This window comes from Electrophorus electricus, chromosome 8 (genome assembly GCF_041902795.1).
Source record: "Electrophorus electricus isolate QZ-2024a chromosome 8, ASM4190279v1, whole genome shotgun sequence".
In the NCBI taxonomy this organism is placed as follows: domain Eukaryota; kingdom Metazoa; phylum Chordata; class Actinopteri; order Gymnotiformes; family Gymnotidae; genus Electrophorus; species Electrophorus electricus.
Window position 1 is genome coordinate 26421703 of NC_137504.1, and position 13304 is coordinate 26435006.

The following is a 13304-nucleotide window of genomic DNA, read 5'->3' on the forward strand; positions in this document are numbered from 1 at the left end:
GCGAGTTATACCGTGTATGACTATGTACGGGACAAATAAACCAAACTTGAAACTGTGACATTTATTCAAAATACACAATGAAGACAGTGCAGCACACAGGCGAACGGATGGTCAAACATGGACAAACATCCACGACTAAACACGACCTTATATACGTGCACAATAATGACATAAAACGAGGAACGGGTGTGATACATGAGGAGGGCGTGGCCATACAAACACACACACATGTGCACACACACACACACACACACACACACACAGGGAGATGTCTAGGAGGAGGGGCCGTACCGTGACGCTGCCATTAATACAGCTTATCCTTTTAGCTGTTAGTATAAATAATTACCATTAATTTTCACACCAGAACTTGATTGAACAATGCAAAGGGAGGAGTGAAGGTCTAACTATTTCAAGCCTCAGTCTTCAAGGCACAACTTCCTTTAGAGCTGGCTGGAACAGAATGCGGTACAGGGTTTGTCTATCCCAATCTCACTTAAATGCTCTAAAGGGAATGTACAGTAGAATGGAGAGCTTAAAGCACAGTGATCTGCTGAGGACAGCAAGCCCTACATGCTTCACTGGGGGCTATAGGAGCGCTTGGTGGGCCCTCTGGTTTTTACAGTGCTAAATACCCAAATAGCATTGATCATCTTTTTTGCCAGTAAGAATTTTTAGAATCCCTTACTTTGGTGTCTGTAGGAGTCAGTAAAGTAGATACAGTCAATGCATCTAACAGTTTGTGTGTTAGGCAGATACAGTTATTGCACCTCATGTGTTGTCTAACCCTAACGCTTGTCTTATAATGTCTCTCCACCCATCTCCTTCCTTCTCCCTCTCTCTGGTCTCTCTCTCTGTCTCTCTCTGTCTCTCTCTCTCTCTCTCTCTGTACCTTTGTTTCTCTCTCTAGCTCTCTCGCTCTTTCTCGCTCTCTCTCTGCCTTTGGTTCTGTCTCTCTCTCTCTCTCTCTCTCTCTCTCTCTCTCTCTCTGTGCCTTTGGTTCTCTTTCAGGCTCTCCCTCTGTCTCTCTCTCTTTCTTTTTCTTTCTTTTTCTGTTTTCCTTTTCATTTCTCACTGGTGAATGATGTGCTGAAAAATATTGCAGTGAAATGTTGACAGATACACACCTATTGTATAGTAATGTAAAACTATTTTTTTGTTTGTTTGTTTTGTTAACATTTTTATATTTAAATGAACAGGTGAGACATTTTTGTTGCTAGTGCTCCTTTGTGAAAAACAGGCATCATTATGTCTGTTTATCTGATGCTTAGAACTGTGCACATATTTGCTGTTCACCCATAAAGAAGCCTTACATAATGAACCGTGGGACTTTGGAGACTGATGTTGCCCTGGATGGAGAGTCCCTCCATTTGAAACGCCCATACCAAGAGTGGCTTGTCAAGATTGGCCTTGGCCTGCCTTTAACTACAGTCACTGTAATGTGAAAGTGGTGATGGAGAGTAAACTGCAGATATGTCGGCCCACGCACCACACACGTGTGCATAAACAATGCATGGTTAACAAACATTTGCCTCTGCAAACGTTTTTTGCACTTTTTCCATAGCAAATAACGCGATCGGAGCTGTTCCTGGCTGTATCCCATTCAGTTTTCTGTGGTGATCTCAGCACCAAGGACAGTTCTCAAGGAGTTGTCAAATACCACAGAACTGTTATTTTGGGTCACTTCACTGCAAGGTTGCTGGGGTGTGGAGGGACCGGTGCAGGCTTAAAGGTTTGCAGTGCTAAAATGAGTGCAAAGACATCATGTACAGTAATCCATTAAACAACATATTATATGAGCCTAGAAAAAGACTATGTGAAATTCAATAGTGAAATGAATCACCTAATGTTCCCAGACACTCTGAACCTTTAGTAAGACACGGAAAATTTCCCATTATAGCCTATTACTCAGTCAGTTTTAATCTAGTTGCAGTTTCCTGTGTTATGGTTGACATAATCTTGTCCAAGGCAGGTTTCATTTCAGTGCAGGGAGATAAATATCATTTTAAAGTTCTAATTAACAATCAATTTCTTTTAAAGTTAATTTAAAGTTGTTTTATTTTGCTAGGAAAAGCCTTCATTTTGAAAGTAAAAAAACAGACGTGTGTGTTTGTGTGTGTGTGTGTGTGTGAGAGAGAAAGAGAGAGAGAGAGAGAGAGAGAGAGAGAGAGAGAGAGAGAGAGAGCGTGCGCACAACAGAGACAGTGAGTGAGAGAGAAGCGTGGCCTGCGTCTCTCTCATCCAACTCAATAGGATCTTTTCTAATCTGCTAGTAGGTAGCGGTTCAACAAGGAGCACACTGATTCGCTCTCACAGTTGTACAAGCTTTTATCAGTTTATATTTCAGCCGTCTGATTGGATGGTGCAGTAATTGAATCCGTGGGTTTGTTTCTCAAAACTAAGCCCATCATACATCATCTCCTCATCCTAAAGGTCTCTTATGTGTTAATGGAAATAGTGGGGGGAGGGGGACGTTTTCATCCTCAGTATCAGTGACACTGGCAAGCCTGCTGCATGCAGAACGATGAGAGTTTACCCGTGGCAAATGTCTAAAATATCAGCACAATTAGCAATATATGGGCTGTATGTGATGTGTATACACACACATACACATACACATAAAACTGTTTGTGTGATGCCATCTCTAACTGTCTCCCATTAATTACTCAGACCGTGTGATCTAAAAACACACTCCGTCTTTCATACAGACGGCTAACCATGGCAGCTTTTAAAAACATAAAACCTTGTGGCAGACACACTCTATAAATGCAAACAAATAATTTGGTCAAGGTTTACTACTGGAAGACATGGTTTAATACTATAGGACATGGTTCACTACTAGAGGACGTGGTTTAATATTATAGGACATGCTTTATTACTAGAGGACATGGTTTAATACTACAGGACATGGTTTAATACTACAGGACATGGTTTAATATCACAGAACATGGTTTAATACTACAGGACATGGTTTAATGCTACAGGACATGATTTAATACTAGAGGACATGGTTTAATATCACAGAACATGGTTTAATACTACAGGACATGGTTTAATGCTACAGGACATGGTTTAATGCTACAGGACATGGTTTAATACTACAGGACATGGTTTAATACCACAGAACATTGTTTAATACTAGAGGACATGGTTTCCTCTGTTTCTCCAATGTAGGGTTTGGGTTGCAGTGTTGGCCACATCTGTACTGATCTTCAAAAGTTTGATCCATGTTCTTTTACACTGATGCGCCCTCAGGCTTTGTGAGTAGTACTTTTGAGGACTACTTGAAACAAAACTCTGGTAGCCTGGAACCTCAATGGTTTTTCACAAAAGTAGGAGGTTCTATGCTGTTTTCAACTGTCCATCAGCCGGTGTAAACAGATAGCTTTGGCCGGAGAAGTGTGAGGGGAGGCTTGCCTGCCACGGCCTGCTCCCAGGATGCTTGCTGTTCTGCAGCTCTTTGGTTTTGCTCTTTCATTGTCTTTTTGATTTTATTTCTGTAATGTGTTCCTGTTTCGTTTGCTGTCTCTGCTTGCTTGTGTGTTTCGTTCAGTCTTTTTACTGTTCCCTCCCTCTGTTACTTTATCTTGTTTATACAGGTGTCTGGGTTTCTTCCCATAAATCTCCTTCATACCCTTTCAGTCACACCAGTCTTCTCGCCCTTCTGTAGACTGCAGTTCTTGATTCTATTCCAACCTCATTTTCTCTCTTCACCTGTCTTTGCCTCTATCTCTTTTACCCCTCATCTTTCTCTCTTCATCTCTCTGTCTCTATCTCTTTTTCTCTTTATCCTTCTCTCACTCTCTCTCTCTCTCTCTCTATCTATCTCTTGCAAGGTTGTGGTGAGTATCATATTATTTAGCCTCAGTGTTTGCTGATTTGCAGCCACATAAGAATTTGATGATAACAAGGGGGTGAGCTAGAGGTAGATAAATGAGAGTGTTGTGGAGGGAGGGGGAGAGAGAGAGAGAGAGAGAGAGAGAGAGAGGGGCAAGAAGGGGGGCCCTCATCCAATTCATCATTCCTCCAGTGAGTGAAATAAATAAAATTATGGTACTGTTGTTAATCATTTATTGCAATAATACTGATTGACATAAAGAAATACTGTATGTATCATTGGATTCTGGATTACTTGGGATTAATTTGATATTTCTGAAACTGAAATATCAAAGCTATGCTCTAACAGGAACTCTCAACAGGAAAGGAGCAGGATCTCTGTCTGCCCCATTTTGGTGTTTGCTTACTTATATGTGCCTGTTTTAGCAACAGAAGATTCTTTTGGTTGGTTGACTGCTTTGGTTGCTGTGCAAGTTCTTATGTCCCAAACACTTAAAGCTCCCCTTCTAGTCTAGTGCCTAGGTGAAGTCCATGAGTGCCCAGGTGAAGTCGCTGTGTGATCATGGCTGCCTAAACGGCTGTGGCCACCACCCATATGGCTGCTCCATATGGTATTGCATCTGGAGGAGGGGTTGTCACGGGAACCTGCAGTTACTGCCATCCGGCTCAAGTAAAGTGTCTTATCACAGAGGGAGGGTTATAGAGTGCGTGTGTACGTGTGTGTGTTTTGGGGGAGTGTAAAGGCTTACACCTTACTCATGGATAGGTCATGAAGGACACGTTTCTGGCATTGTTTCAGTTATGACCGATATTGCAAAGCAGATGCCTTGGTGAGACAGTTCATCATGGTGTAAGGGACGGTGTGTATTGGCAGGGAATGATTCAGCACAGCACATTGTAAAGGCGCGTTGGGGGCAGAATACCGCAGTGGTATGTTGTGCTTCCCTCACTGTGGCAGGGTGAAAGTGGACGTGATCGTTCCATTTGTGAACATGGCAGCTCTTAGGAGAACTGTTTGATTTTCATGTGTGAGGGGCTTCACTAGCCTTTCCTCCAGACGTCTGACTTAGGGAGTAAAACTTAGATGTCATGTTCATGGCTAGTTAAAGACAAAGGAGGAACCGTTACATGTCTAAAAGAGGTTTGTCAGTGCAGTCAAGTGCTGCAGTGTATAGCCAGCAGCAGTGTGGAGGAAGATCCCCTGAACCTAGTCCCCATAATTTAATCTGCAAAGAGGTAATATTGTGTCCAGTCTTCATTCTAACCAATCAGTACACACCTGATCAGCTGCTGGGACACTGGGAGCCAATGTTCTGTGGAATGTTCTTGGGAATCAGATGTTCTTGTGATTGGTTGTAATAACCCCCCCCCCCCCACCCTCTCTCTCTCTCTCTCTCTCTCTCTCTCTCTCTCTCACACACACACACACACACACACACACACACACACATTAACCTGACCTTTGCAAAACACAGCAGAAAAAACAGCTTCCAACAATATCATGCCAAAAATATGGGAGAGCTGCTTCTTGGCCAGTACTGGTCAAATAAGAAGGAAAGAGAGTAGTTTGCTGTCTCTGGGAGTAAGAACTGTGTGTGTGTGTGTGTGTGTGTGTGTGTGTGTGTGTGTGTGTGTGTGTGTGTGTGTGTGTGTGTGAAAGAGATTCTCTGTGACAGTCATTTGTGTGTCTGTGTGGTGACTGTGACAAACATATTCAACTAATATTCACATGCCAGGATGTCCCAGACACCTCCAAGTGACACACACCTGGTACAGGTCTCCTTCTCTAATCAGGACACCCAAACACAGGACACAGATTCTCTAATCAGGACATCCAGATATGGGACATAGATTCTCACTGGCTGCCTCCTACATGCAGCTTTGATTCACCTGCAGAGTGCTGTTGATCTGAATGGTATAATCACATGTTTTATTCGGAGAAAGGCAATAATTACACTGGAGCCAAAATAATATGTTGTGGAAGCAGAACTTTGAATGCACCAGTCACCTCAGGAATTAAAGTGGGGGGGGGCTTTATCTACCACCCCACCCCCCATTCCTGTCTGTGTGTCACAGGGATTTCCTTCCCCGTGGTTCCGGGATCGTCACCCGCCGTCCCCTGGTCCTGCAGCTCATCAATTGCCCCTCAGGTGAGCTTGCTGTCATGGCAACAGTGAACTACAGTCTCTCAAGCGCTCCGTGGAGATGGTGCGTCAGCGTGCTGGTATGGGATCAGCTGAATATAGCTCAGAGCATAAAAAGTATGAAGGGAACAGCAGAACACTTCAACTTGTTGCTAATATGGATTTTTTACCTTTTACTGTGTGTTTGATCACTGGGAACAGATCTAAACTGGAACACATCTAAACTGACTTGCTTTCTTGTTTAATGTAGTTTGAAGGTGTTTGGGCAGTAAACACTAAGACAATGTTATTACATTTTTCTATAGCGTTTAAAAATTTCAGTGTATCTGCTCTCAACTGCACAGAAATCCAGTGTTCATGAGTAATTCAGAATTTTAAAAATTTGTGTCAACACTGCCATCTACTGGAGCAAAAAAAATTTACAGATACAAGCTGAAACGTTCATTGCTGGTGTTGACACAAATTTGAAGCTTCAGTGAAAGACCATATGATTCTGCTTCTTGTGTACTGGAGACCCATGTTGCTGTACCTAATTCCAGATCCCACAGATCCTTATCAATCTTCACCTTTCTCCACTTACACTTTTGGCATTTAGGTGACACTTTTATCCAAAGCAACTTACAACTTGAGCAATTGAGGGTTAAGAGCCTTGTTCAGGAGCCCAGCAGTGGTAGGGCTTGAACCAGTAACCTTCTGATTACAAGACAAGTACCTTAACCACTGAGCTACCACTTCACTTGTCCTTGTGTGCTAGAATATGCTGAATTCTTGCACTGCAAGGGGAAGAAGTTCACGGACTTCGATGAGGTGCGTCAAGAGATCGAGGCCGAGACAGATCGCATCACGGGCCAAAACAAAGGCATCTCTCCTGTTCCCATTAACCTGCGTGTCTACTCTCCTAACGGTCAGTTACCTCTCACATCTCTTTCAAGGTCAACTCAGTACAGCCCTTTCTTGTACTGGTGTCTTAGTAAACCAGTGCTGATCTCATGCTGGATAATGTATACAACTGATGCGTCTGCCACTATGTGTAGAAATTTGTTGCATTTTGAATTTTTTGTTGCACTCTAAGATGAGACTAGACAGACTTCTCCTTACATGGTTATGTGAAATAGCCTGTTTATTAAACTACATTCCTGTTTATATATAAAATGACATGAGAGATTAAAATGAGTGATGGTTGTGTTTGAGGCTAGCTAGATCTATCCCACGTGCGCATGTGCTTGCTAGTTCCTAATACCAGTGGTTAATGGTTACAGTCGCTTTTTATAAACATGAAAGCCGTTAGTTCCCTTAGACACTCTTAGACAGGGACCTAATCCTGGCTAGTGACAGCACTTCACACTACAGACATGTTCTGTACTTTTCTTTCATCATGTGAACTGAAGCGTCTTTACGTTTGTCTCTTGTCCATTCGCCAGTGCTGAACCTGACTCTGGTGGACCTTCCCGGGATGACCAAGGTGCCGGTGGGTGACCAGCCAGCGGACATTGAGCACCAGATCAAAGACATGCTTATGCAGTTTGTGACCAAGGACAACTGCCTGCTTCTGGCCGTGTCTCCTGCCAACTCTGATCTCGCCAACTCCGACGCCCTCAAGGTCGCCAAGGAGGTCGACCCTCAGGGTGGGAATACTGTCCCTGGACTTCCAGTGTTATAGTGTCAAATACATAATGACAGAGGTTTATAACTATCTGTTGGCCTTATTTTTGTAGTAAATGTGACAGCTATTATTTAATTCAAATTCTAATTCCGATAGCCTTTATTCAGAAAGCTAAAATGTTCCTCAGTGTAAATGTATTTATTTCCCTGTGTGTGTGTGTGCGTGTGTGTGTGTGTGTGTGTGTGTGTATGTGTGTGTGTGTGTGTGTGTGTGTGTGTGTGTGTGCGTGTGTGTGTGTGTGTGTGCGTGTGTGTGTGTGTGTGTGTGTGTGTGTGTATGTGTGTGTGCGTGTGTGTGTGTGCGTGTGTGTGTGTGCGTGTGTGTGTGTGTGTGTGTGTTTGAACAGGTCTACGCACCATTGGTGTAATTACTAAACTGGATTTAATGGATGAAGGCACAGATGCCCGAGACATTCTGGAGAACAAGCTGCTCCCTCTCCGCAGAGGTGAGAGGAGCAGATATCACTGTCTTAGACTGACCTCGGGTCAGGGTCCCTTGTGCGTGCTCTAACAGTAACTGGAGCATGAAAAGCAGCAAAACAGCTTTCAGATCAGAAATCAGTTAGTGGGTCTGCGTGTGTCAGATTTGATATACTGAAACAAGAAGTAGAGTTTCAGACCACGCATCATTAGCTTTTATGCTTGTATTGCCCAATTGTGCAATATTTTTTTTGTGTGTGTTTTTATTTTTTGCAGAGAAACTAATACAAGGACAGTTATGATTTGAAATACCTTGTATGTTGTGTCAAGCATGCTGCTTCTTCCAATGGCTCCCTCTAGTGGACTAAAAGTTCTAATCGCTACAGCCGCACCAAGTGGCACGATTCGTGAGAGAGGGAAAGAAGGAAAGGAGGAGAGAGGAAAAGGCTAGGAGAAAGAGTAAAAGAGAGAGAGAGTCATAGAGCGAGAGAGGGAGAGAGTCCCAAGGGTAAGGCAAGAAAAAAACAAAAACAATGTCTTGATTTCAGTAACACATCTGGAAAAAAAGTCTGTTAGTTTCCTTGCCTAGCAATAAAACATATTTATGGGATGCAGTATGCTGACGTTCCATTTTTCAGCATGGGCCTATGTCAGGCTGGGATCTGAGCGCAAGTATTTTCCATCATACAATGTCTTTACCTTCTCAGTGTTGGACTGGCGCTCTTGTAACATGTGAAACCACAAGTATATTTTATCAGACCTCTGGCTATCAAGCTAAAACGTCTCACGGCAGAGCCCAGATGCTCCAGATCAGTTCAAGGGAAGAGGAAGTGTGTGTGTTTGTCCTCCCACACTCGCCTGCTTTGTTTCTTTCTTACCACATTGCAGTAAAGCTGCGTGTGTGTGAGAAACTGTGCAATACTGAGTGTGTCTTCGTGCATTGCCAAGGCTACATTGGTGTGGTGAACCGCAGTCAGAAGGACATTGATGGAAAGAAGGACATCACCGCTGCTATGGCGGCAGAGAGGAAGTTCTTCCTGTCTCATCCTGCGTACAGACACCTGGCAGACCGAATGGGAACCCCTTACCTGCAGAAGGTGCTGAACCAGGTGAGAGGCAGCTGCCCACACACTAGTACAGTGGTTTGGTGAACACCTAGAACACGGTATAAAGCAATGATTCACCTCCCCAGCAGTGCACCTTTATTTTCCTGCTTTAAAACAGTTGGAGCATGTGTGGGGTCCAGGACTGAACCGCTTTAAAGCCCCTTCAATTGATCAGAGTGTTATTTGCTTCTTTCATCGTCATTGTGATACACAAGCCCTGACCATACGTCTTCAGTAAAGCTAACCCTGCCACAGCTACTCAACTGCCACCAAGACTTTATTCAGATCGCTACATTAATCTCCCGAGAAGCTCTGGAGTGGTGAGGTAGCAGTTTCTTCCCCCTGTTTGAATATTCTGTGTTTTAGCTAAAACTCCATCTGGTGTTTGCTGTAGCAACTGACAAACCACATCCGAGACACACTGCCAGGCCTGCGCAGCAAGCTGCAGCATCAGCTGCTGTCCATTGAGAAGGAAGTGGAAGAATACAAGAACTTCCGTCCTGATGACCCGTCACGCAAGACCAAGGCGCTGTTGCAGTCAGTACCTCACTTACCTCACAGTACCTCACTACACATGTACATGCATGGGAATGCTCACTTCTCTGCAGAGGTTCTGCTCACCTCATTTCCTGTTTAGAAATGGACAGATATACACCCACCCAACCACACACACACACACACACACACACACACACACACACAAACATACATATGTGCACATACACTCCACACTACACACAAACACACACAATTCACTAGTTTATTAGATCAGCAGTACATTCTTTGGCTTTCAGAATGAACTGAATAAGGTTTTTTTAACATGGTGGGTGCGTTGTGTATGAATGTTGTGTCATCTTGCACGATTGGACATCCACAGTCCCTTTCTTTATGTAATATAAATATAAATCTTTCACCCACATGTCTCTTTATTCTCTTTTTCTCTCCTTACTGTTTCTTCTTTTGTGCCATTGACACACACACACACACACACACACACACACACACACACACACACACACACACTCCTTTTATGCACTAGCCAAAGACACACTTAAAGAAATGAATCACAATGAGTCACTGAATATCCATGCAAATTTCAGGCCTTGGTGTCTTTGTCACTGATGTGTGCAGGATGGTGCAGCAGTTCTCCGTGGACTTTGAGAAGCGCATTGAGGGCTCCGGTGACCAGATCGACACCTACGAGCTATCAGGAGGAGCCAGAATCAACCGCATCTTCCACGAGCGCTTTCCCTTCGAGCTGGTCAAGGTGCGTTAAGACAGGTGTACGTGAAGACAGGTGTGTGTGTGAAGACAGGTGTGTGTGTGAAGACAGGTGTACGTGAAGACAGGTGTGCGTGTGAAGACAGGTGTACATGAAGACAAGTGTGTGTGTGAAGACAGGTGTGCGTGTGAAGACAGGTGTGTGAAGACAGGTGTGCGTGTGAAGACAGGTGTGCGTGTGAAGACAGGTGTGTGTGTGAAGACAGGTGTGCGTGTGAAGACAGGTATACGTGTGAAGACAGGTGTGCGTGAAGACAGGTGTGCGTGTGAAGACAGGTGTACGTGAAGACAGGTGTGCGTGAAGACAGGTGTGCGTGTGAAGACAGGTGTGTGTACGTGAAGACAGGTGTGCGTGAAGACAGGTGTGCGTGTGAAGACAGGTGTGTTTGTGAAGACAGGTGTGCGTGAAGACAGGTGTGTGTGTGAAGACAGGTGTGTGAAGACAGGTGTGTGCGTGAAGACAGGTGTGTGCGTGAAGACAGGTGTGTGTGTGAAGACAGGTGTGCGTGTGAAGACAGGTGTGTGTGTGAAGACAGGTGTGTGAAGACAGGTGTGTGCGTGAAGACAGGTGTGTGAAGACAGGTGTGTGCATGAAGACAGGTGTGTGTGTGAAGACAGGTGTGTGAAGACAGGTGTGTGTGTGAAGACAGGTGTGTGAAGACAGGCGTGTGCGTGAAGACAGGTGTGTTAAGACAGGTGTGTGCGTGAAGACAGGTGTGTGTGTGAAGACAGGTGTGTGAAGACAGGTGTGTGTGTGAAGACAGGTGTGTGTGTGAAGACAGGTGTGCGTGTGACTGCAGTGCGAAGTATCCAGTGACTGTAGTGAGGTGCTACAAGGGCGGTCTAATTTCTTCCTCTGTCTCATAGACACATGCATGCACACACACACACACACACACACACACACACACAATGGTTTACACTGTTCATATTTAATGAACAGAACTCCGGGATGTAACGTATACTTGCAGCTTTTTATTTTCTGCTTAATTCTTTTTATGATTTCCAGAAGGCAAATCAGTGAAGCCTTTAACAGTACAGTAGAAATACACAATCCAAACCGACTGAATCTGCCTGTCACTCTACAACCACAATGTCAAGGCTTTGGACCAATTTGGACAAAGTTTAAGATGGCTTGACCTCAGCCTTGCTATGATGCTTCTGTTTCTGTGTGTGTGTGTGTGTGTGTGTGTGTGTGTGTGTGTGTGTAGGTGTGCGTGTGTGTGTGTGTGTGTGTGTGTGTGAGAGCAGCACTGGTCTTCCTGCTATCACTCCAAAACCTCAGAGTGAGTCACGCTTTAAACTCGCGCCTCCCCCGGGGTCTGGCTGCTGGCTTTATGAGTAAAACATTCGCTTTCCCGCTTGTTGAGGGGCGGGGTGGGGGGAGGCCCTACACACACACACACACACACACACACACACACATAAACACACAGAATGAACTCACTCACACACATGCACAGCACACACATGCACACACACATACAATAAGCTCACTTACACACACACACACACACACACAAAATAAAGCAATCTGTCTGGGGAGGTCCAGCAGGAAGTGTTGTACGAGAGTAGACACCAGCCAGCTGCTTGGAGCTGCTCTCTGCTGCTTACCAGCTGAACCAAAGTTTGATCCTGCCATGAACTATGGAATCCAACCATCGTCCTTGAGTTCAGATTAGTCTGCTTAATAATGAGCCGATAATTCAGAAGCCGCTTACTGTGACTGAGATGAGTCAGACCCCCTTTCCAGTCCTCAATGGCCTGTTCCGGAGGTCAAAGTCACATTAATGAATCATGAGAATGTGGTTTTGTCTTAGTCACTGATCATTTCTGTAACAGGGAAAGAGAGCATCGACTCAATCATGGAAAAAAAAAAAAAGCGTGATTAAGAGTGGAGTAATAGATGCTGATCTGAGATCAGTTAGTCCTTGACTATGTAATCATGTTCATGACGATAGAAAATGCAAGTGCTGATTCAACTGATGTGCTTTTATTCCAATAGTAAAGGATTCACTGCTCTTCTCTCTCTCTCTCTCTCTCTCTCTCTCTCTCCCTCTCTCTCTCTCTCTCTCTCTCTCTCTCTCTCTCTCTCTCCTCTCTCTCTCTCTCTCTCTCTCTCTCTCTCTCTCTCTCTCTCTCTCTGTCTCTCCTGCTTCTTTCTCTCTGTAGATGGAGTTTGATGAAAAGGAGTTACGCAAGGAGATCAGCTACGCCATCAAGAACATTCATGGCATCAGGCATGTCTGCCCCATCACAGCCCTATCACTCCAATCTCACCCCACCCACCACTATCACCCCATCACCCCCACCACATCCACCCGTTACCACCGCCTCACCACCCCCACCACTATCACCCCATCACCCCCACCACATCCACCCGTTACCACCGCCTCACCACCCCCACCACTATCACCCCATCACCCCCACCACATCCACCCGTTACCACCGCCTCACCACACCCACCACTATCACCCCATCACCCCCACCACATCCACCCGTTACCACCGCCTCACCACCCCCACCACTATCACCCCATCACCCCCACCACATCCACCCGTTACCACCACCTTACCACGCCCACCACTATCACTCCATCACCCCCACCACATCCACCCGTTACCACCGCCTCACCACCCCCACCACTATCACCCCATCACCCCCACCACATCCACCCGTTACCACCACCTTACCACACCCACCACTATCACTCCATCACCACCCCTATCCCCATTAACTCCACCCTACAGCCACCCTGTCCCCATCAGCATCCATCACTACACCCCATTACCCCACCACATCTACACCTCTATTACCCTACCACCCCAGCACCTCTATTAACCCACTTCCCCTGGTA

General features: G+C 45.1%; 1 protein-coding gene across 11 annotated transcripts in view; it reads left to right on the plus strand.

Annotated features, from left to right (window-relative positions):
* The window catches only part of dnm1a (dynamin 1a), a 51595-nt gene that overhangs the window by 3608 nt on the left and 34683 nt on the right, over nt 1-13304 (plus strand). For all 11 annotated transcript variants that reach the window (XM_081719004.1, XM_081719006.1, XM_035527079.2 and 8 more), the window contains exons 2-9: nt 5911-5984; nt 6733-6882; nt 7400-7603; nt 7988-8086; nt 9009-9169; nt 9561-9703; nt 10298-10433; nt 12620-12687. In XM_081719004.1, coding sequence (XP_081575130.1) covers nt 5911-5984; nt 6733-6882; nt 7400-7603; nt 7988-8086; nt 9009-9169; nt 9561-9703; nt 10298-10433; nt 12620-12687 — 1035 coding nt within the window. The remainder of the gene's footprint in view (nt 1-5910; nt 5985-6732; nt 6883-7399; nt 7604-7987; nt 8087-9008; nt 9170-9560; nt 9704-10297; nt 10434-12619; nt 12688-13304) is intronic.